The sequence below is a fragment of the Callithrix jacchus genome, chromosome 12 (genome assembly GCF_049354715.1).
Source record: "Callithrix jacchus isolate 240 chromosome 12, calJac240_pri, whole genome shotgun sequence".
Taxonomy (NCBI): domain Eukaryota; kingdom Metazoa; phylum Chordata; class Mammalia; order Primates; family Cebidae; genus Callithrix; species Callithrix jacchus.
Window position 1 is genome coordinate 119,092,845 of NC_133513.1, and position 23,226 is coordinate 119,116,070.

The 23,226-nt window shown below is 47.9% G+C and overlaps 2 protein-coding genes across 10 annotated transcripts in view; both read right to left on the reverse strand.

Annotated features, from left to right (window-relative positions):
* The window catches only part of MMP21 (matrix metallopeptidase 21), a 30,484-nt gene extending 25,446 nt beyond the window's left edge, over window positions 1-5,038 (reverse strand). The window contains exons 1-4 of the mRNA XM_035269424.3: window positions 4,620-5,038; window positions 2,149-3,652; window positions 1,819-1,935; window positions 92-725 (exon numbers count right to left, since the gene is read on the reverse strand). The gene's annotated coding sequence lies outside the window, so the exon portion shown is untranslated. The remainder of the gene's footprint in view (window positions 1-91; window positions 726-1,818; window positions 1,936-2,148; window positions 3,653-4,619) is intronic.
* The window catches only part of UROS (uroporphyrinogen III synthase), a 34,741-nt gene continuing 16,201 nt past the window's right edge, over window positions 4,687-23,226 (reverse strand). For 6 of the 9 annotated variants that reach the window (XR_013525182.1, XR_013525179.1, XM_017963267.4 and 3 more), the window contains 4 exons: window positions 14,535-14,615; window positions 12,584-12,669; window positions 11,360-11,458; window positions 4,687-5,122 (listed from right to left, as the gene is read on the reverse strand). Coding sequence is in view for 4 of the 9 variants with exons in the window: in XM_017963267.4 (XP_017818756.2) it covers window positions 4,985-5,122; window positions 11,360-11,458; window positions 12,584-12,669; window positions 14,535-14,615 (404 nt within the window). In the remaining 5 variants the exon portion in view is untranslated. Of the gene's footprint in view, window positions 5,123-10,501; window positions 10,657-11,359; window positions 11,459-12,583; window positions 12,670-14,534; window positions 14,616-23,226 lie in introns of those variants that run through there. The other 3 variants (XR_013525181.1, XR_008475733.2, XR_013525180.1) reach the window with 2 other exon arrangements.

The following is a 23,226-nucleotide window of genomic DNA, read 5'->3' on the forward strand; positions in this document are numbered from 1 at the left end:
TCATTCCCTACTGTGTTAGTCAGGGTTCCATAGAGGGACAGAACGAATAGGGCATTTATATATAAAACGTTATTAAGTGGTATTAACTCACACGATCACAAGGTCTCACAATAGGTCATCTGCAAGCTGAGGAGCAAGGAGAGCCAGTCCAACTCCCAGGCTGAAGAGCTTGGAGTACGATGTTCCAGAGCAGGAAGCATCCAACATGGGAGAAAGATGCAGGCTGGGAGGCTAGGCCAGTCTAGCCTTTTCCTGTTTTTCTATTCTGGCAGCTGATTAGATGGTGCCCGCCCAGGTTAAGGGTGGGTTTGCCTGTCCCAGCCACTGACCCAAGTGTTAATCACCTTTGGCAACACCCTCAGATATGCCCAGGATCAATACTTTGCATCCTTCAATCCAGTCAAGGGGACACTCAGTATTAACCATCACACCTACCCTCATGGAATTTATATTCTAAGTAGGGAAGGCAAAATAAACAAAAAAGAAAAGAAAAATTCCAATAGTGACAGGTGGTAGGAATAGAATTAGTGAAAGTGAATGTGTAGGAGGAAGAGTGAATATTCAGGTGAGCAGGAAAGATCTCTTGTGCAGATGAAATCTGGGCAACAGCAGAAAAATCAGAGGACTCAGTCACATGTGACTGGGAGTTCAGGAGTGGTGTACATCTTCCCTCATCAGGAAAGGGCACGTGCACAGGTCCTGAGGCCGGGAGCGGCTGGGCAGACCTACAATAGCAGAGAAGAAAGAAGGCTGGACGTGACTGGGAGGAGTGAGCTGAAAGGGGAGGATGGAGAGGAGGACAGACAAAGTCTTGCTCTGTCGCCCAGGCTGGAGTGTAGTGTGACATGATCTCAGCTCACTGCAACCTATACCTCTCAGGCTCAAGCAATTCTCCTGCCTCAGTCTCCTGAATAGCTGGGATTACAGACATGTACCACCACACCTGGCTAAGTTTTTGCATTTTTAGTAGAGAATGAGTTTCGCCATATTGGCCAGGGTGGACTTGAACTCCTGGCCTCAAGAGAACTGCCCGCCTCGACCTCCCAAAGTGCTGGTATTACAGGCATGAGCCACTGTGCCTGGCCAAGATTTTCTTCGAAGAGCATTTTATTCAAATTCTGAGAAGGTTTATCTTGATGTCTGCCAATTCACTTGATTATTTTATCATTTAGATTTGGTTATAAAAGAAAAATCTCATAGTAATAGTGGGTTAAACAACATAGAAGTTGATATGTCTTTATATTCAAGAAGTCTAGAGGTGGGATAGTTGTTATGCCCACAGTGTCATCTTGTTCTAGAAAACTTCCTTTCCCCAGTGTCATCTCAGGGCCCAAGATGGCTACTGGAGTTTCAGTTCTTATACCTGCATTCCAGGAAAAAGGAAGAACGATGTCAGGGGTGTACATCTAACTACATCCCCTTGACTACAACTTAATCACACGCTCATGCCTACCTGTGAAGGAAGCTGGGAAATGTAGTTCTTATTCCAAATGGCCTCATACTTTGCTGAACATCAAGGATTCTTGTTCCAGGGTAAGGAATGTTGAGATCACCTCACTGACTCTATCCCTGTCATCTACTTCCTTAGAATTCTTAGTAAAATGATTCCTGCTAGTTTATTTTCTGAAGATTTGTATACAACACAATGTTTTTATTTTGTTACTTTCCATTCACGGGGAAGTTGCATTAACATTTAACTCTGTGTGACTACATGTAACTCATGAGTTAAAGCACATAAAACTCAGAACAGGGTCTGAGAACATGTCCCATAAATGAGCTGTGGCTATAGGGTCCAGAGGGAAAACCTTCAGTTCTTACCGCTGGCCCACCTGGGCCTGGGGGCCAGGTGCATTCTGCCTTGGCTCTCAAATTCCTGCATGATCCTTTATTCCTTCCCTGCACAAACTTCTTCAGCAACTCTCCTCAGTCCAGGAGCTGGAGGGGAAGGCACATGAGGGTGATGCAAAGAGGGAATGTAGGTCACACAACTGTAGGAAAACCCTGTGCAGCACATCTGCTCAGTGTCTTCTCCCACCTCATCCTTCTGTCGCTTCTGATCCCCAGGAAGGACACCAGAAGGCTGGCCACCCAGCCTGCTGGGGCATTACTCTGTCTGGAGCTGCTGGTGGGAGGGTGTGACTCACTCACCAGCCTCGGTGGCCCTATTGCCACTCAGGGTGTTGTATGAGACTCTAGCGTCAACCTGGCTTCCCACGTTGACTTGAGTCACCCAGAACATCTACAGACTGAACGCTGAACTTTCCCCAGCACATCAGGAACAGCTGGATCTGCAAAAAGTAGGAATGAAGTTTGGGAACAGATTTCCAAGGCCTTTCTACAGGGCTTTCCATTTGCACACGAACCTCTTCTAAGTAAATGCTGACCTCCCCAGTGCCTCAGATTCCTGGGAGATCATATGGTCTGTCTGATGCTGCAGTTGTATCTTTGAGGAAAAGCCTTACATAAGCTTCTGTTCTCTCCCATCTAGCCACTGAGCCATAAAATGATTAGTTAACATAATTATTGTCCTTAATAGAAACTGCAGCCCCATGGGAGGGTGAGCAGAAGAAATGACTGTGACATCCCTAGGCTTCACTTTCTTAAGCTTGGTAATTACAGAGCTTACCTTCTGCCCCCACCTATGCCTTCAGAATCAGGGTTTCTTCCCAGTGCCTTTCTTTTGTTTTTGTTTTTTTTTTGAGGCAGAGTTTTGCTCTTGTTACCCAGGCTGGAGTGCAACGGCGTGATCTCGGCTCACCGCAACCTCCGCCTCCTGGGTTCAGGCAATTCTCCTGCCTCAGCCTCCCGAGTAGCTGGGATTACAGGCACACGCCACCGTGTCCAGCTAATTTTTTGTATTTTTAGTAGAGACGGGGTTTCACCATGTTGACCAGGATGGTCTTGATCTCTTGACCTCGTGATCCACCCGCCTTGGCCTCCCAAAGTGCTGGAATTACAGGTGTGAGCCACCGCGCCTGGCCCCCAGTGCCTTTCAAACTGGTTTTTACCTACTCAGCTCTCATGTTCTCAGGAATCTCCAGCCAAACTGCCAAAGAAAGCCCAGCTCCTGACCCACCCGATGGCCGAGGACTCACACCTGCTGCTTTGCTCATCTACCGACCATGCATGAGCTCCCTGCCTTCCTAACCCCAAACAGATCCATCTTTAACCATGCCCTGCCCTGCTCCATATGAAACAAGCCTTCGCCAGAACGGTCAATAGCCTCACATCCTCTTCAAAAGGTGGCTTCAGGTTGTGTGGGAATGAAAGGACACACGTGTGGTGTTTAATACCACATAGACATTTAGTGAACCTTTGTCCCTGATTCTGCCCCCTGGCCCCTAAGGCTACGAAAAGGAACCTCTTTTCCCTGCCCTGCAACAGGGTGTTCCTCCTCCTTCTTCAACAGCCTGCGCTTCTGAAGCCCACGCGTCCCTCTCACTCGGTCTGCTTACAGCTTGGACTTTTCCTCTTCCTTCCTCACTTCCGGGCTTGTCTTGCTTCTCCAGCCTCTCCACCATGCATGAGGATGTTCCTGATTGCACTCCAGCTATGGGGGACCCCATTCTTGCAATCCAGCAGTCTCCAAACATGGGTGCACACTGGAGGCACCTAGAGAGCTTCTAACACCTCCTCCTGCTTGGGCTTTATTCTAGAAACCAATTCAGGGAAATCTGTAGGGGTGGGTCCTGAGCAATTTCATTTTAGAAGCACATCACATCATGTGGTTCTGATGTACAGCCAGGTTCTTAGTTCATGGGCTAATCTATTTCACTTTGGTACTATGGAGAAAAACATGTATGAAACAGTGCTTGCCCAATTATTTTACTTAATCTCCTGGGGCAAGTGGTTATTTCAGGCAGCCATCACCATAATCCAGTTTTAGAACAGTTCTCAAAGAATATAATCACACCAAGATTTGGAGAACAAGTATCACCGAATTCTCACCTCTACTACTATGAGTCTCATGAGGCGGCGGATGAATTTCATGAGTGTAGGCCTAAGTGCTTATGCTCATCAATCCCTTTTAATTTTGTTCCAGCTCTGCCACTCACTAGCTATGTGACCCTGAGAAATCATTTCAACTCTTGAGGCTGTTTCCTCACCAGAAAAATCGAACGAGGAAAATGGCCACTCCTCGGGGCTGTTATGAGGAGTGGAGATGAGGGATGTGGAGCCCAAATGCCTTTCAGCCGGATCTTTCAAGGAAACAGAGGCGTGCGGGCAGCACCTTCCCACCACCAGCCCACATGCTACTAACAGGCAAGTCTGGGTTTCAGTCAACTCAGCCTAAATTCCAGGCCAATATTTTAAAAGTGGGAATGAGGTTTGGGAACAGATTTCCAAAGACTTCCTACAGGGCCCTGCATTTGCACATGAACCTCTTCTCAGTAAATACTGACTTCCCCAGCCCCTCAGATTCCTGGGAGATCAGATGGTCTGTCTAATGCTGCAGTTGTATCTTTGAAGGAAAGCAAGTCTCTATATTTAAACTAAAATTATCCTTAGCTCACAAGCAGGAACTTCAAGGTCCTTTTTTATAGCATGAATAAATCTGCGTTATATAGAGCAATTTTATGATTCATACCAGGTTTGTGGGTTATCAGAGGTGGGCATACCTGTCTCTTCCCTGAACATGGCTTTGCCTTGAAGTGACACATAACCAGTATCCATACACGCAGTAAGCACAGGTAGCCAGTGTGATTTATTTGATTTCCTTTCTGCTGGGCACAGGAAGCTCTCACAAGGCTAGGGTTCAAGCTGGCTTCCATAGAGGGCAGTCATGTGCACATGGGCCTGATCCCAGCCCCAGGTCAGATCCTGATCCCTGGTCCTCAGGTGCTTTCTACTCAGGCTTGAGGCAGGTGTCTGGTGGCATCAGCTCCCGAGAGCCCTTGCCGATGCCTGGCTCCATCCAGAGCCAGCCCCGTCGGGAGGAGCCCAGCCCAGGAAGGCTTCCCGGGGCAAGCGCCAGGTGGCTGACTCAGCAGCAGCCATGGGGCTGGAGTGCCTTCCTGATGCCAGTGGCCAGTGCTTGTGGCGTGGGGCTCTCTGCAGTGCAGCTTACAGGCAGGCCCTGGGCGGCCAGCGCGCGAGCCGTAGTGGGGCCGATGGCTGCAAACTGTGAAGACAGAAGAGAGAACAGGGCTTTAGCACACCAGCGGGGGTGGGGGCGGCAGGTGGCTGGATGTGTGCAGGGGCCATCAGCCAGCCTTTCGGTTGGACGTCACTCCTCATGTGACGCGTTTATATAAATGATAACACCACCTGATTTGAGCCCAGATTCTGAGCCTGCAAAATACCTCTGAATCCACACTCTCATCACAGCCTCTCTGCTACCCTGAGTGAGAGCATGCCATTCCCAGGCTCAGGTGAGGGGCAGGGACATGAAGGCCCCGGGCTGGTGCTCGCCATCATGGCTGCATCAGTGCAGTCCTTCCTCAGAGGCTCAAGCTGCAGACAGTTCTGCTTCTGGTGTTGGGGTTTCTGGGTCTGATCAAGAGGAGGTGGGTGTATCGGGGCAGTGACTGAATCCCCAGGAAAGTGGAGCCATCAAGGTCAAGGCTCTGGGATCAATGGTTGAGACTTAAATTCCAGCTTCATAGGACAATGCCCTTGGCCTGTGGGTCCACTCTCTCTGGCCTCCATCTCCTTATCCATGAACAGAAAAGATAACAGGACTCTTCGCTGGGCTGCTGCGGGGATTAAATGAGGTAACAGGTGTGAACCACTTGGCTTGGCCCAGATATAAGCTGGATGACCGTCATGGGCTTCTTCCTATGCTGTTGTGATCCTTCCAAATCAGCTGTCCAGGGCACTGGCCTCATCCACAGGACACCTCTCTCTGAACAAGCACCATGGGCTCGATGGTTCTGTGCAGAGCCTTGCCTGGATGCAGCACTGCTTCTGTCCTGGCTCTGCCCCTGCTAGCTGTTATTAGTGCAAGTCCCTTAGGCTCTCTGATCCTCACCTATAAAAGGAGCATAGTTACCTTGGCCTTGGAGGGCTAGAGTGGGGGTTAAATGAGAGAATGTCCTCATCCCCTACTCTCCTCTGGATTGAGACTGTGGACTCTCAACCTGTTTGGGAGCAAGGGAGCATCTGACACTGGCAGCCCCTGCCCAGCACTCTGCTTCATCCCTCCTCACTCCTGGCAAGTGGGCAGCAGGCCGGGTGGTAGTAGAGTTAACAAACCGCCTGTCCCTCTGCGTAACCTTGGATGCTGTGGGCCTGAGGATCCTTCCTCTGGCTGAGTCAGAATGAGGGAAGGGAGACCACTGTCCCGCAGAGGTCCTGCTCCCACCCTGCCCACAGTACTGCCCTGCTAAGCATCCACTGCTTAGGAAACTCCCCGAGGAAAAAATGGAGTTGGACCCCTACCTCACACAACATACAAAAATCAATTCAAAACAGATCAAATACCTAAGTTCCAAGCTAAAAGTATAAAATTCCTAGAAGGAAACCGGAGTAAATCTTCAAAACACTGAATTAAAGCAACAGTTTCTCGGTTACAACACCCAAAGCACAAGTAACAAAAGAAAAAGCTGAACTTTATCAAAATTGAAAACCTTTTGTGCTTCAAAAAAAATCATCAGAAAAGTGAAGACAACTCACAGAATGGGGAGAACATTTTTACAAAACATACGTCGGATGAAAAATTTGTATTCAGAGGCCAGGCACACTGGCTCACGCCTGTAATTCCAGCACTTTGGGAGGCTGAGGCAGGCGGATCACCCGAGATTGGGATTTTGAGATCAGCCTGGGCAACATGGTGAAACCCCATCTCTACTAAAAATACAAAAATTAGCCTGGTGTGGTGGCACATGCCTATAATCCCAGATACTCGGGAGGCTGAGGCAGAAGAATTGCTTGAACTGGGGAGGTGGAGGTTGCATTGAGCCAAGATTGTGCCACTGCACTCCAGCCTGGGCAATGAGAGCAAACTGTCTCAAAAAACATTTTTTTTTGTATTCCGAGGCCAGGCGCAGTGGCTTACGCCTGTAATTCCAGCACTTTGGGAGGCTGAGGCAGGCGGATCATCTGAGGTCAGGAGTTTGAGACCAGCTTCCAACACGGTGAAACTCCATCTCTACTAAAAATACAAAAATTAGCCAGGCCTGGTGGCATTCATCTGTAATCCCAGCTATTCAGGAGGCTGAGGCAGGAGAATAGCTCAAACCCAGGAGGCAAAGGTTGCAGCAAGGCGAGACTGCATCACGGCACTCCAGCCTTGGTGACAGAGCGGAACACCATCTCAAAAAAAGAAATTTGTAATCAGAATAAGAAATTCTGCCAATTCAACAAATAACCTGGGTTAAAAGTGGGCAAAGGATTTGGATAGATATTTCTTTAAAGAAGATATAAAAATGACCAACAAATGTAAAAAGATGCTCAACATTGTTAGTCATTAGGGAAATCTAAATCAAATCCATGCTGAGAAACTACTTCAGACCCACTAGGATGGCTATAATCACAGAGACAGAACAATATGGATACAGAGGATACGGGGAAACTGGAACCCTCATACCTTGCTGGTGACAATGCAAAATGGCACAACCACTTTGGAAAACAGCAGTAATTTGACAAATGTTAAACAAAGTTACCTTAGATCTAGTAAATCTACTCCTAAATATATACTCAAGAGAAATGAAAACATATGTCCACACAGAAAATTGTATTTGGATGGTCAGCATTATTTAATGGCCTGAAAGTGAAAATCCAAATGTCCATCAACTAATGAATGGATACATGAAAACGTCTTCAGAATGGACTATTATTTGGCAATAAAAAGGGATGAAGTACTGGTATACCTGCTACAACATGGATGAACCTTGGAAACATTATACTAGTGAAAAAAGTCAGTTACAAAAGACCACATACTGTATGATTCTATTAACATGAGATGTCCAGAATAGAGAAATCCATGGAGATGGAAAGTATCTGAGTGGTTGCCAAGGAGTAGGGGGAATGAGGGAATGAGGGGTGGCTGCGAATGGGTTCCGGGTTTCTCTTTGGGGTGGTGAGGTGTTCTGGAACTAGACAGTGGTGATGGTTGCACAAATCTGTGACTTTCCTAAACATCATGTTAAAGTTGACATATTGGGCTGGGCATGGTGGCTCACACCTGTAATCCCTACATTTTGGGAGGCCAAGGCAGGAAGACTGCTTGAGGCCAGAAGTTTGAGATCAGCCTGAGCAATACAGTGAGACCCCATCTCTGCAAAAAGTTAAAAAAATTTTTTTGTTTACATATTAAAATCATAAAAAGTAAATTTTATGGTTTAATTACATCTCAATAAAGCTATTTAAAAATTTGAAAAAAGAAACTCCAAGGGACTAGGAACCAGCAAATGGTGAACATGACTATACTGCTAAGGCAGGGTTATCAACAGTTTGGTGAAATGGTGGCTTTTTCTTTTTCTTTCTTTTTTTTTTTTTCTTTTGAGACAGAGTTTCGCTCTTGTTACCCAGGCTGGAGTGCAATGGCGCGATCTTGGCTCACTGCAACCTCTGCCTCCTGGGTTCAGGCAATTCTCCTGCCTCAGCCTCCCAAGTAGCCGGGGTTACAGGCACGTGCCACCGTGCCCAGCTACATTTTTTGTATCTTTAGTAGAGACGGGGTTTCACCATGTTGACCGGGATGGTCTCGATCTGTTGACCTCGTGAGAAATGGTGGCCTTTTCACATGTTGGGCCCCCTGACCTAGGCTGGGGAAGACTGTACTGCTCTGTGGGGCACCATCCTGTGAGCATTCATTGACAGAGAGGAGCGAAAGGCTCCTGTGAAATGGTGGCTTTTTCACAGGAGCCTTTCACTCCTCTCTGTCAATGAATGCTCACAGGATGGTGCCCCACAGAGCAGTACAGTCTTCCCAGGCTAGGCCAGGGGGCCCAACATCAACGCTCTTCTGCTACCCCGGCACCAACTGGACTGAGTGCACCAGCCTGGCTGTGGGGGCAGCAGCCACGTTCATAGCCCGGCTCTGCCACTGTGGCTAGTGACTGCTAGGTGAAGATGCCCACCTCACAGGCTGCATGGGCATTTTCCTGTACACAGGAAATTCAGTTGCTGCCATTAGTTTAGTGCTGGTTATTATGCATCTGTTTACCTACTGCTCTGGAGTGAGGTCTCTGCCAACTATAGACATGTGCATGGTCTTCCCAAGACAATGGTAAGTAGGAAGTTCAGGTCAGAAGTCACCCCCTTTGATTTTTTGTGACACACCTGCATGTGGTGCAGTGCTATACAAACAGTGAGTCCTACAAAGACTCCTGGGGAGGGAGGCCACCAGCAAATCTGGGGCCAAACTGAGAGAGAAAAGCTTAACTACCAACTCACAGGCTAGGACTGTGTCCTCTGTGAACCTTGAAAGCACCTCACTAGCCAGCACTAAGTCCCAGTGACAAGGGGCGACTCACACCCGACATACAGTGCCATCATGGCCCCCAACCAGTCCACAATCACTGTGAGGAAGGCCACTCTGTCAATTTCTCCTCCCCAGCATGGCAGAGGCACTCAATACTGACAGGTAGGGTAATCACTGTAGTAAGAGGCGAGGGGGCTACTGAGAGCCCGAGAGTGTCTGGAAGGCTGTAGAAATGGGCGTGACAGATATGGGATAGGGACATGCACTCAGTCCCCAGTTTCCAGGGGTGTGGATGATGCAGGCAGCAGTCTATTCAGAAAGGCTTGAGTTCTCGGTTCAGATGTTGAGTATCCACTTATGCTTTTAAACATGCTTGCTTTGAAAGAAGATAGAGTATAAATCTTTTGTTCTTCCTCTAGGCAAACACTAAGAAGCCTGGGGAAAACTGTGATAGGCTTACACCACCAGTATCTCACAGCACCGTGAGACTTGGGGAGCTCCTCCCATAGGTCCAGGAGAGAGGCAGCATGACACAGAGGGACAAAAACCAGAGCAGCGGCCAGGCGCAGTGGCTCATGCCTGTAATCCCAGCACTTTGGGAGGCTGAGGTGGGCAGATCATGAGGTCAAGAGATGGAAACCAACCTGGACAACATGGTGAAAACCCCATCCCTACTAAAAGTACAAAAAAATTAGCTGGGCGTTGTGGTGCACGCCTATAGTCCCAGCTACTCAGGAGGCTGAGGCAGGAGAATGCTTGAACCCAGGAGGTGGAGATTGCAGTGACCCAAGATCGCACCACTGCGCTACAGCCTGGGCGACAGTGCCAGACTCTGTCTCAAAAAAAAAAAAAAAAAAAAAAAAAAAACCAGAGCAGCACCAGCACCATTACCCATCCGGACCTGCAATATGAAGTCAGTGCTCACTATGGGCCAGTTACCATAGTACGCATTTTATGGGTCCTACCTCTTTAATCTTTCTAACCGCAAGATTCAGATATTGTTTTTCTTCCTCAGTGGCCCATGTGAGTCTTGGGCCTTCCAGTAACTCACCACATGGCAAGCTGTTTAACCTGTCTGGGCCTCAGTGTCCTCACCTGTAATGAGGACCACTGCTCTATTTTCTGGATACTCACCCCTAGAATGGTATGAGAATTACATGAATTACTGCCCATAAGTGCATCAACTGCTCGGCAGCCCCTGAGACCACGGCAAGGCATCACCAGGGCTGACAATGTGGAATGAGTCTTCCGAGGTTCTAATCACGGCTCTTCCTTCTCAGCAGTGTGACCTATAGGCAGGACACAAGATGTCTCAGAGCCCAATGCTCCATCTTTAAAGCCAGAAAAGCGGTGCATACTCCTCATGTGAGATGCACCTGTGGAAAGGCAGGTGAAGCCTTCTGCTCTTCCTCATTGCAGAAAGTGGCAGTTTCTGTCCTTGGGTTCTGGGTCATATCCTACACCCTCTCCTCAGTCCCTCTGGAGCCAGTTCAAGGGTATTTCTATTACAGACACCACAAGAGTTGTGGTTATTTGTCGACTCATTATGAATACAGTCCCTAATAGATGTGAATGTAAACCCTTTAAAAGACACGAAAAAAAGGTGACTGCTTTTAGAATACACGATAATGGCAAACACAAGATGGGGGAATGGAAGGAAAGGATGTTAACACCTGTTCCAAGTCCTGAGCTAAGTAAGGACTTTACTCGAATTCCCTCATGTAATTCTGAGACTCATCCTATGCAGGGAAGACCATACACATGTCTGTGAAGGCCACAGAGAGACAATTATCCCCATGCTGCAAGTGAGGAAACGGGCCGGGAGAGGGTGAGCAATCTGTGCAACAGCCCAGCAGGAAGTAGAGCTGCCCTTCCAATTCTAGGGCACCTGCTAGGTCAGGGGTGTCTCACTTGACATTGAAGCCCTAGGATAATTCATGAAGGAAAAAAAAACTAATATGAAAAAGACCAAAAGCCCATTGAATAACTTACCTTAATTTGATCGATATTGTCACCAGATAACTCCTGAATGTGCTTGAGACTGTATGTAAGGCCAGAGGGACTGAAAAATGTGATGCTGGCTGGAACCCCCTGTGGAGAAGAGAAAACAAGATCAGTCCTTGCCATGAGACCAAGGAGAGATAACATTCCTCCAGCTTCATCAGCATCAAGGCCATCCAGGCAATTTTACCACAGGAGGGGTTCCTGGTTGATGCTGGGACCCTCTGTTCCAGTGAGGCAGAATTCTGGTAAGGAACTGTTGAAAAGAGCAGGCTGCCATCAGAAAGCTGGTGCTGCTCCTTGGCCACTCTGCTGGCCCCCAGGTCTGTGTCTGCCTGGCCAGAGGACATGGGCATCACAGAGCTCATGTGCCCAGCACCCCAGACAATGCCTCTAGCTCCTGTGGTCACATGGCACTGATCACATGAGGCAGCAATGTGAGGCAGTGCTGGCTCCGTCAATGCTCCCTCCCTCCGGAAGTAGAGCAAGCAGATGAGCTGGCCTGGCCTTTGTGCACTTGGTTAGTCTTATCAGGCCCTCCCAATACCAGGCAAGGCATTCAGAAGCCTGCCCTGAGAGGAAAGGGAGGTGTTTCAACTGCATATAAATGCTTACGACGTCAAGGAACTCCAGCAAGAGCTATCCATTCTCCTGCCTGAGTCCTCCATCAGTCCCCATGGACTCCCAAATTCAACCCGACTCCTCAGTGGCCACTGTCAGCTCTTCCTACTATGGGCCCAGCCTCCCTTTTCAGCCTCTGCCCCTCCAGTTCCACCAGCACCTCCATATGATGAAGAACAATGATAACATCAAGGCCACTATTTACCCCAGGCTTGTATGTATCTTGGATGCTGTACAAAAGCTTTGCACAAATTATCTCCTTTAACCCCTATAAAAACTTACCACTTCCTCAAAGTTACCACATTAATCTCTCCAAACAGGGAGGTTTCATAAACCACCTACCACAAGCACCTCTTTTTGAAATCGCTGATTTCAAACCAGCTTGCAATAGACATTTTATGAAACAACCACAAAATTGTTGCCACTCCTAATTCTAGAATCCCAGACCAACTATGCAGAAAAAGGCATGCAGGGGACAGCTAGGGACGGTGAAACCACATGTAGAACCAATATCTGTGAGCTTATACCCTCACCCTGGGCTTCCCCAACCTGGATGTCCATCCTGCCAGAGCTCTCCCCCAAAACACCACATACCTGCTGGGAATAGTAGCTGTTCAGGTTCCCTTGGATTCCTGGGTGTGGAATTGTCTGATACACAGTTATGCTTTCCATGGCAATCCCTGGGCACAATCAAAACCAGGAAAGTCTTTACCGCACTGGGCACACAATGGGGCCTCTGTCACCTCACAGCACAGTTGGTGAAACCTCCCAATACAGCACTCCCCTCCTGGAACCAGATGCTTGGAAGCTGAGAGGCCAGACTCCTTAGAGAGGCCTCGAACAGCCCTCTGCAGCCTGCTGAACCCTGTGGAGTGGCTGCCGTGGCAGAGGAGGCCGAGACAGCAGAAAAAGAACAAAGGCTCAGAAACCAAAGCCTTTGTTTATACCCAGAATGCCTTTTGTTCCCAGGCTTATGTGGATTTGTCCATACAAGGCTGTCCCTAGTTACTCCATCCATCCCACACAGACAGGCTGCATGACACCAGCAAGTGTGGGCAAGGGCAGCTCTCGGGAGAGGCCCAGAGTCCAGATCCCTGGCTGCATTCTCGCTGTGCCTCCACGTGCCCATGCGCCCCCTCTCTGGGCCTCAGGGTGTCCACTTGGAGACAAACTGATTAAGCTGTGGACGTTCCCACATTCCTCCCTGTGCCATTCAGTGACATTGAACATTCCCAGGGCTGATGATGAGGCATGAGGCATTAAAGGGACTAGTGCAATTTCAGTCAGATATAGATTTACGAGGGGCAGTCAGACAGCAGGTGAAAAGTAGTAAAAACTCAGGCTTCTGAAAATAAAATGGGAAATTCTCTCAGAAAAAATTATTATAATTTTAGCAAAAAACAGCAAACTATCACCATTTCATGTCCCCCAAAACTAAAGAAATAAATGGAAGTATCAAACCTCTGATTTATATATAATTTATTTAAGGGTACCTGAGGCCAAGCTTCCTCTTATTTTATCCTGGTATTTTCTATTCCTGAAAAGCTAATTGATTTTGCTGATCTTATTACCTAATGTCCTCTGCTTTTATTCTTGGCAGCCTTTAGAAGACAGATGATATGGGTAGAAGGGATATGATCCAGCTCCATTTTAATACAGGAGGGAAAGTGACAAGGTCTAAGGTTGTCCTGGGTCTCACTATTCAGGTGTTATGGAACTGTTAGAGTTGCAAAATACTGGGAGAGATGGTAACAGACACAGTCCCACGAAGAGCTTGCCTTTGGAGAACAAGGCGTCATGCTACATGATCTCTGAACACCTCTGTGAGCAGGTACTATGGTGATGCACAGATAAGGATGCTGATCACAGAGAGATTACTTCACTTACCTTCATTAACATAGCTAATAAACAGCGAGAGGGAGAATTCAAATCTGTTTTTATCTCACCCTAACGTTGGTACTCCACACTGCCAATACACCTTGCTCCCAGACCAACTATGTGACAGCAAAAGATACGCAGGTGACAGCTAAGACATCTGAGTTAATGACGGCAGCATGCTTCAGAGGCAAGAGCTGGTTTCTAGATACAGACAGTCTTGGGAGCCACAGCAGGTGGGGGTGGAGGGGCAGGTGGGGTTGTGTGGCTCGGCTGGAGGGTGTGCACGCTATTATAAGATCAGCTAAATTTGTAGACTTTCTTCTACATGTGAAACCAATTCTATGGTTCATCACCTCAGTTATCTGCCCAGGGGCCACCTCCACACCTCAGTCTCCTGTCCTCTTGGTGAAGGACTAGAGACACACTGTGTGCTCCTAGCTTGAGCCAAGTGAGGTGAGAAGAGCAGATCCAAAGAAAGGAAAGTGCAGACTGCGCATCTATACTTCACGTGAGGATGGTCCCTGCATCCCTTGGCCTGGCATATCCAACCCAGGCCTGCTCTCCCTTGTATGCTCTCTACAGGGCTATCCACTTCCATCACTGCAAAGGCTCTTGCTGGAGCCTACCCAAAGTGGTTAGGGATGAAGTCAAAGCATTCAAAGCTCACCTTTGTCCTTGAGCGTTTTCGGCAGGATTTCTCTTTTGAGGTTTCCACAGGGAAACAGAAGAGGCAGTGCTGAGGACTCCCCTGTGAATAAATAACCAGACTTTGTGAAAACTCAGGGGCAGTGCTTGTGCACAGGGGAATGGGGAGGAGGAAGCCCCAGGCTCCAGGCCTGGCTCACTTCTAGGACTCAGTTCCAGCATCTGTAAACAGGAAGAGCACCTGCTACCTTGCTGAACTTGAAGGGCTATTACATGAAGATCGTGAGAGGTAATATGTGTGAAGGTGCTCAGAAAATGAACATCCACATAAACAAGTTAGCCACACTCTTAATTCCCTCTAACACTAAAGTGACTCCCTCGCCTGCAGTCACTATTTAGAAGGCAGGCTTTGCACCTTAACCAAGCCAGGCAGGTAAAGCTCAGGCCTAGTGTTGGCACTGCAGCAAACATTTTCTGCCCTGAAGAGGCCCTGGCTGAGTCAGGGACTGCAGCAGCGGACTGGCAGCCAGGAGTGGCTCTGCAGCCACCCCAAACAAAGACAAGCTCACTGCCCACTCCTCTTTCAGCCACACCAGCAGCCACTAGGCCAAGTGCTAAATGGCAGATGTGCAGGCCTTAGAGAGAGAAGCCTGCTAAGAACAGCCCTGCCTCTTCTCTCACCACTGTCTCTGCTCCCAGCAGCTCATCTCTGGGAAGACTTATGGGCATTTTCAGCCCTAAACTCTGCAGAATAGTGAGGACAGCATAGGATTTGAACACCAATTTGCAACAGTACTGCCCAACAAAACTGGTATTGTCAAATGCCAGAATCTTCCCCAATTGTGAAAACAAAGCATTTTAGTAGAACCAGTCATTTTCCCCACATCATCCATAAAGAAATTCTAATGGGCATTGTTCGTACACATTGTATATTTTCCCACATCCTTATGGTCTCCCGGAACACATATTCTCTGGTGACTGCAATGAGAGGAAGGAGCAAAACCACCTCTTTCCATCCAGCATCATCTCTACCAAGCAGCAGTCAAACAACAGGAACAACTGCAGGCCACTTAATTTCAAGTGTATAAAGGCTACATACTGGTCAATATTTTCTCTATTTAAACTGCTGTGTAAATATCAGTGACAACATAAAAGAAAATAATGAATTGGGAGATTGTTAAATGTAGTTAATAGATGCCTGCTGATTTCTCTTTTCCAGTGTGAGGAAATGTCTGCATGCTCTGTAGAGTCATCCCTAGAGATGTATTTTCAAAGCCATGTTCAGGTGGGATTTTTCTTCTCTGTGTCTCTGTGTGTGCTTAGGAGTGCTGGCTGGAGGACGTTAGGGGCCAAAGCTCTTCGTGGGGATCCAGTAAGAAAACTAGAGTCCAGTTTTCCAGCAAGCCCAGCCCCATGGGCGAGCAAAGGCCTTGGAAAGATTCGGGAATCTCCCCTTGGCAGCACCTCTTGTGAGGGTCCAGTGGAGCTGCTCTTTCTTATCTCTGACTCACAAGGCTGGGCTGAAGGGGTGCGCCCTCCCTGAAGGCAGCTGTTTGTCTCTATCCACCACCTGTGCCTTGCAGAGAGCTTGGCTCTGCAGGCACACAGGGCCCACAAATGACCAACCAGCTCAGCTGACTTCACTGAAAAGGCACCACCCTGTCAGCAGAAAGGAGAAAAACTTAAAAATGTCCTGGCTGAGTCCTCCTTTGCTGCTGAGGGGAGATCTACATCTACATTCCCTGAAAACTAACCCCCTTCAAAAAGCCAAAGACAAAGGAGTCCTTCCCTTTTGGAATATGCGTACTGCCTGTGGATTTATCTTCAGCCCCAAAAGGCCAAAGGAATGGTTAAAGCTGACACAAAAATAGTGAATCGTGGAGCTCAAAGGCTCTGCTTTCCATTAGTTTAACAGGAAGGAGGCCTCAATTCTGGGCTGTCAGGATTGATGATGAGTAACAGTGATGAAAATCCTGAGTATTATCATTAGGCAGCTCAGGAGGGGGCTTGATAAAGTCACTGCAGGTAATCAAGAAAATGATGATACAGGCAGGAGGCAGCCAAATGCCTAGGGAGATAGGGAAGGGTCCAGGGGAAGGAGATAGGGAAGGGTCAAGCCTAAAATAGCCTGAAGGCTTAAAGATCAGACTGCTGGCTCCAAATGCAACCTGGGACCCAGGGGGAGAACATCTAACCATTTGTCTGCCCTTTCCCAACTGATTCTTTCAGAATAATGCGCTTTAACCCATCGAATGTTGCCTTTTCCAATACTACCTGTGGCTTGCCTGGGCATCCTCATGCGCACTAGGGGAATGGGGTGGGGCCGCCAGGAATTCACGCCTTACGCAAAGGAGGGGCCTGGCCTCATCAGCTCATGTGTGGTACCCCCGGTATTCAATCATGAGGGAGAAACCTGATTGGAGAACCCCTCTCTTTGAGAGCCCCTTCCTTTCATCCTTCTTTTCTTCTCTCTCTCTCTCTCTCTCTCTCTCTCTCGCTCTCGCTCTCGCTCTCGCTCTCTCGCTCTTTCACTCAGGCTAGAGTGCAGTGGTGCAATCTTTGCTCACTGCAACCTCCTCCTCCCAGGCTCATACAATTCTCCTGCCTCAGCCTCCCGAGTAGCTGGGATTACAGGTGCCCACCACCATGCCCAGCTAATTTTTATATTTTTAATAGAGATGGGATTTCGCCTTGTTAGCCAGACTGGTCTTGAACTCCTGACCTCAGGCAATCTGTCCGCCTAGGCCTCCCAAAATGCTGGGATTACAGGCATGAGCCACCATGCCCTGCTGAGAGCTTTCCTTTCTCTTAATAAATTCAGCCCTTCTCACCCTCCAATGTGTCCACATGTCTAATTTTTCCTGGTCATGAGACAAGAACCCAGATTTAGCTGAATTATGGAGCAAAAAGTCCTGCATCAATGAGACTGACTTTAAAATGTCATCTTACTGCAGGACATGCACATGTCTGTGAAACAGTAACAACTTCCAGGTTTAAAATGACTTCCCTCTGAGCACTGTCACGAGAATCAGTTCGAGCAGTCAGTGGATGCCTGATTGCCGATAATGAGGATGATCGGAGGAACGGAAAAGCCGGGCACGTCTGCCAGGCTGCAGAAATTCTCCCAGTCTAGGAGGACATTGCAAATAAACTGTAGTCCAATCTTTCTGCCCTACCTTGTTTCTCTCTCTTTTCAAAAGTTACACTGTAGTCTACCTCTTAACATTTAGTGTGTAATTACTTTCCCATTAGAGGATATATTCAGGGAAGAAGGAGAATCTATCAGAACAATGAGTTATCAGATTAAATAAGTTAATAGCTTTAAGTACTTACAATAGTTTCTGTCACAAAGTAGTGTTAACTAAAATAAACAGGCATAGCTATGAATTGGCCTGTTTGCTGCATTGGAGATGAATTTTTAGCTTTTAAAATCAGGCTTCAAAGTTTGCTGAGAAAGAAAAATCATTAATGCCTTGGTAAAGCCATGGTGAAGGTCGTTATTAGCAGTCAACATGGATTTTTATTTGGGTATTCTAATTGCAAATGGAAGATTTATTAAGATCCATAGACATGCTGGTAATAAATTAGAGGAAATAGCAGAGGCTTTGCAAAGAATGCAGACCAGTATTCTCCCAGTTAAGGTCAGAATATGTTAATATCTATCCAGCCAAGCCTTGAGTCAGTTAATTGAAACACCAATGTGATCACTCAAAAGTGACATTGATCTCTTCTGCCTTGTGTTTGCAAAGCAGGGGACACCAGCCTGATGATTCTGGGTCTTCTAATGAACAGTGACTCAGACGGTTCACTTCCGTCTCCTTCCAGAACAAACTGTGGGTACAGCTCCATCTCTTCACTGAAAACAGGCAGGAACCACCTATTCTATTAAGGAGCTAACTGTTGGCCCACCCATAGAATAATTATTATTCTTTGTAGATCCTGACACTTAATTCCGCAAACAGTGTCCATATCTACCATTTACATTTATTTCTACATTTTAGAAAGAAGGGCTTCGATACTATTGACTGCTGTGATGACTCGCCAGAAACAACATTACGAACAAAAAGCCTGGGGCCAGACTGTTCCTGACCTATCTGCATCCTGTACCAGGAGCCCCTGGAGTGAACCCTCCACACGGATGTGCAGCTACACGACCTGAGAAGCCATCCCTCAGGGCTGGGGTCATGTGGTGCAGGGCCCAACCAGTGCTCTCGGATCTGGACAGCTGGAACAACCGCCTGTGGATTCCCTGCAGCTGTTTCAACACCTGGCAGCACAAAAGAGAGTCACTGCCTATCTAGGCTGCTGTTAAAGAAAACGGCCCCCAGCAATCCATACTCTGGAACATTCCACAGAAAGCAACACAGTGGCCATCCGGCCTTTTCCCTTCAGCTAAAGAAAATGGCCCCCAGCAATCCATACTCTGGAACATTCTACAGAAAGCAACACAGTGGCCATCGGGCCTTTTCCCTTCAGCTAAAGAAAATGGCCCCCAGCAATCCATACTCTGGAACATTCCACAGAAAGCAACACAGTGGCCATCCGGCCTTTTCCCTTCAGCTGCTTAGCCTCAGATGCTCTTTGAAATGGCCTCCAGAGGGCTTCTCCACACTGGTGCATGGCGCATGGAAAGGCCTCTCCCAAGGGCCCAGCTGGGAACACCACGTGGCACAAGTGGCCAGAGAAGAACGGGGCCAACCACCTTTACCAGCAGCAAATGGTGAACACTCTCTACCACAGATTACAGTCTCCTGAACTGTACGTTTTTAGCTTGAAAATGTCTCACAGTGCTGGCTCATGAAATGTTCTAGAGAAAGCCTAGCAGGGATGATCTCTTTATATGGAGTCCAGGTAGAGAGGATAGGTCTGAGATGGCACAAACTCCAGTGTTGCAGACTGAGGCATCTGTGCGAGGATCTATGTGCTCCAGAGATAAGCTGAGGTCAGGGAGTCCCAGCAGACCTTTTCCCTTGGGGCTCAGGCTGGCCTCACCCTCAGGGCCTTTTCCCGTGTCTTGTCACCAAGGATGTGGCTAAACCCCAGACATCACCCCAATGATTCATCAGCACAAGGGCATGTCCAAATGCACAAATTAGTGGGATGAGCTCCTAGAACCCACTTTCTTCACTTCAAAAGATTCCATTGACTTCTTCACCTGCTGGAAGAGAACTGAGCATATTTTGGACTAAGTACCTTTTTAGAAGCACACACAACAAGGGAAACAAGAAGAGCTTTGGAGTCAGCTAGTCCTAGGCTTGAGCCCCCCCTAGCACTATTAGCTCTGTTCCTCTGGACAAGATTCCCTCTCTGAGCTCAGTTTCTTCATGAACAAAAGCAGTCTAGCAATCATCCCTGTGTCACAGCTTAACACAACATGTAAGGCAATTAGAGGCATGCACACAGTGCCAATGTATGTCAGACACGTACGAGGCACTCTAACTCCTTTATAATATTTCTGTTATGCCCCCAGAGCCTCCAGGACTCATGTGGAAGCTGCCTGCTGGCAAACCCCGGGGCACACTGAGCTGTAGCAGGTCCCTTCAAGGCAGGACTTGCCACTGCACCCCAGGCCCTGCTCTAGATTGTGATACCTCTGTAGGTTTTAAAAAAATGCTACTTAAGGGATAAATTTTAAGGGATATTCCTAAAAAGTCCCAGGAACAAGAGAACTGGGTCCTAATTCAGTGAGTACCTTTTGGGCCCAATCCTGGCCACAGCTAGTGATGCCCTCCCACTAAGAGGGAGCAGGCAGTGCTGTGTTCCTGCCCAGGCCTGGGGAGGACCACTCCAGCCTGAGTCTGACCCACCCGGGCGAACATTAAGGCCCAGTACCTCAGGGCTCCAGGTGACTCTCAAAGGCTACTCAGTGCTCCCCAGCTTGCCACCCACTGCCCCTGCCATGCCATACTCTCCAGGAAAAGCCCCTCCTTGCACATCTCTGCTCAGTGGCTCCCTGAGTGGGAGGGCTTGTCCATGGCTACTGTCTAAGGGAGGGCTTGCACTTCTCTGTGGAGAAGAGGCCATGGGTGTGCCTTTTTTTACAGACTTTCCTGAAGACCTCTGCCTTCTTTTGGACATCCTGCCATGACACTGTGATACAAGAGGAAATATTTGGTTTTCCTTCCTGTTCCTGGCATAGAACTTCTAAAACTCTTGGAATTTCCTGACAGAGGTAAGAGGAGCATCTTTTGTTATTCATAATAAATCCCTTTTAACAATACTGGAATTTATGCTAATGAGGTGACTGGCAGAGGTCCCTAGAGAGCTTCAGGATGGGGGCTGAAGGCCAGAGAGAACAATGTGATCATAGGGCTGGCGATAAGAGTTACTCACCAGGGGCCAATGACTTAATCAATGGTACCTACATAATTGAACCTCCATAAAAACCCTAAACTATGAGTTTAGAGAGCTTCTGGGTTGGTGAACACATCCACGTGCCAGGAGGGTGGGGCACCCCAACTTCACGGGGACAGAAGCTCCTGTGTACTCAGGACCCTTCTAGACCCTGCTGTTTGTACCTCTTCATGTGGCTATTCATCTGTGTCCTTATCTCCTTCATAAAAATCAGTACATGTAAGTGTTTCCGAGTTCTATGAGCCATTCTAGCAAATTACTGAACCTGGGTAGGGAGTCATAGGAACTCCTGATTTGTAGCCAACTTGGACAGAGGTCCCTTAGCATCCAATACTTGTATCTAAAGTGGGGGACAGTTTGCTAAGACTGAGCCCTGAAACTGTGGTGTCTGGGTTAATTGTGGGTAATGTCAGAATTAAGTTGTAGGACACCAGCTAGTATCTAGAACATTGGAGAATTGGTCGTTGGTGTGTGTGTGTGTGTGTGTGTGTGTGTGTGTGTGTAGCCCAGGCTGGAGTGCAATGGTGCAATCTTGGCTCAGGGCAACTTCCGCCTCCCAGGTTCCCATGATTCTCCTGACTCAGCCTCCTGAGTAGCTGAGATCACAGGCACACATCACCACACCCAGCTAATTTCTTATACTTTTAGTAGAGATGGGGTTTCAGTATGTTGGCCAGATTGGTCTCAAACTCGTGACCTCGTGATCCACCCACACTGGCCTCCAAAAGTGCTGGGATTATAGGCGTGACCCATCACGTCCAGCCAGAAACAGATATCTTAATAGTAGGTCCACTATATAAAAACTATTCATACCTCTTCTGGTCGCTTAACCCACCCTGCCTTATAATGGTTATTGATGTCTATGTTCCCCACCCCATCCACACCTCCAGCCCCAGCTAGGCTGGGCGCTTCCAGAAGGCAGAAATAGAGTCAAACTCCTCTTCAGCCCCAATGCCCTGCAAAGGCCTGGCACACAGGTGCTCCTGGGTAAACATCACGTTCTCCTGTGATGTGGGAAGGAACATGGGGAGGTGGGGCAAGAGAGGTGACAGTCAATGCTTTAATATCTGAAAGCCCTCTCTGAGCTGACGAATGCACATCCACTGAACCAAGGAGGGCACAGGCTCAGGATTGCCAAGGGGCTGAACCACTCTGGGACTACAGTTTATTCATCTCGGCAGCCAGAAAAGGCCAGTGTAGCTCCTCAAAACTGGAGGTTCCCTAAGCCTCTGCCCACCAGAATCAAGCACACTTAAGTCCTCGGCCCTGCAGAAGCCCCAGTCACTATGAATCAGAGTGGATGGAGGTGCTCGGTCAGCATCTCCCTGAGGACAGGTTGGCATGGAGCAGGTGGCAGTCAGGCCTCTGAATGTGATGCACCATGGGAGGAGCAGTGGCCTTGCTGTGTTGAGTGTAAACTCCAGCCTGCCACTTTATAGCTTGTGACCCTGGATAAGACTTGTCCCTTGGTCCCCCAAGAGCCTCTATAACAGCACAGTCAGAAAGAAATTTTGGTGATGATGAAAATGTTCTGTGCAGTCCAATTTGGTGCCATTGGCCACGTGACAACTGAGCTTGTGAAATGTGCCCAGTGTGACTGAAGAACTAAATTTTCAATTTTATTTAATTTTAATTAATTTACATTTACACTTAAATAGCCATATGTGGCTAGTGGCTACTGTACTGGACAGCACAGTTTGCAGTGGAGATGATTCTGACTTCATGGGGGTGATGGTGAAGATTAAATGGCATCCTACAGGCCAAGTGCCTAAGTATCTGAGACACCCTGGGCACTCAATAAATGCCCAGTGCGAACGCAGAATATACAGTGACTCAGGAAAGGTACGATGAGGTTATTTTAAAAAGAAATTGAAAAAGAAAAAAAAAGGAGAATTGGAGAACTTGGGAAGGATCCACTGAGCCCAGCAGTACCTCTGCTGTTCCCTGACTGCTCACTGCTGCCCCCAACCCACATGACTCTGTCGGGGTCCTAAATGGGCTTCAGGAATCCTCAGACCACAGTGTAGAAAAAGATGCAGGACCTTCTCCAGAACAAGCTCCCAGTAACACAAAAAATATAAGCTAGAGAAGCTTCAGGCAACAGTAACGACTTATGGCAGGAAGACTTGAAAGACTTTAGTGTACAAGTTTGCTTATTAGAAAGGCCAACATCACCTTTAGGAGTACTTTTTTATAACGCAAATACTTTGTTTTGCCAGAAACAAAACCGTCCATCACTGTTTCAGAAGCCATCAAAAGACCTATTTAAGGTGTTCTCTCTCCCTATACCACCCATCCTGAGCGCAGCACCTCGGGGCCGAGGAATATACCTGTCTCCTGGGACCACCTTAGTGGAAAAT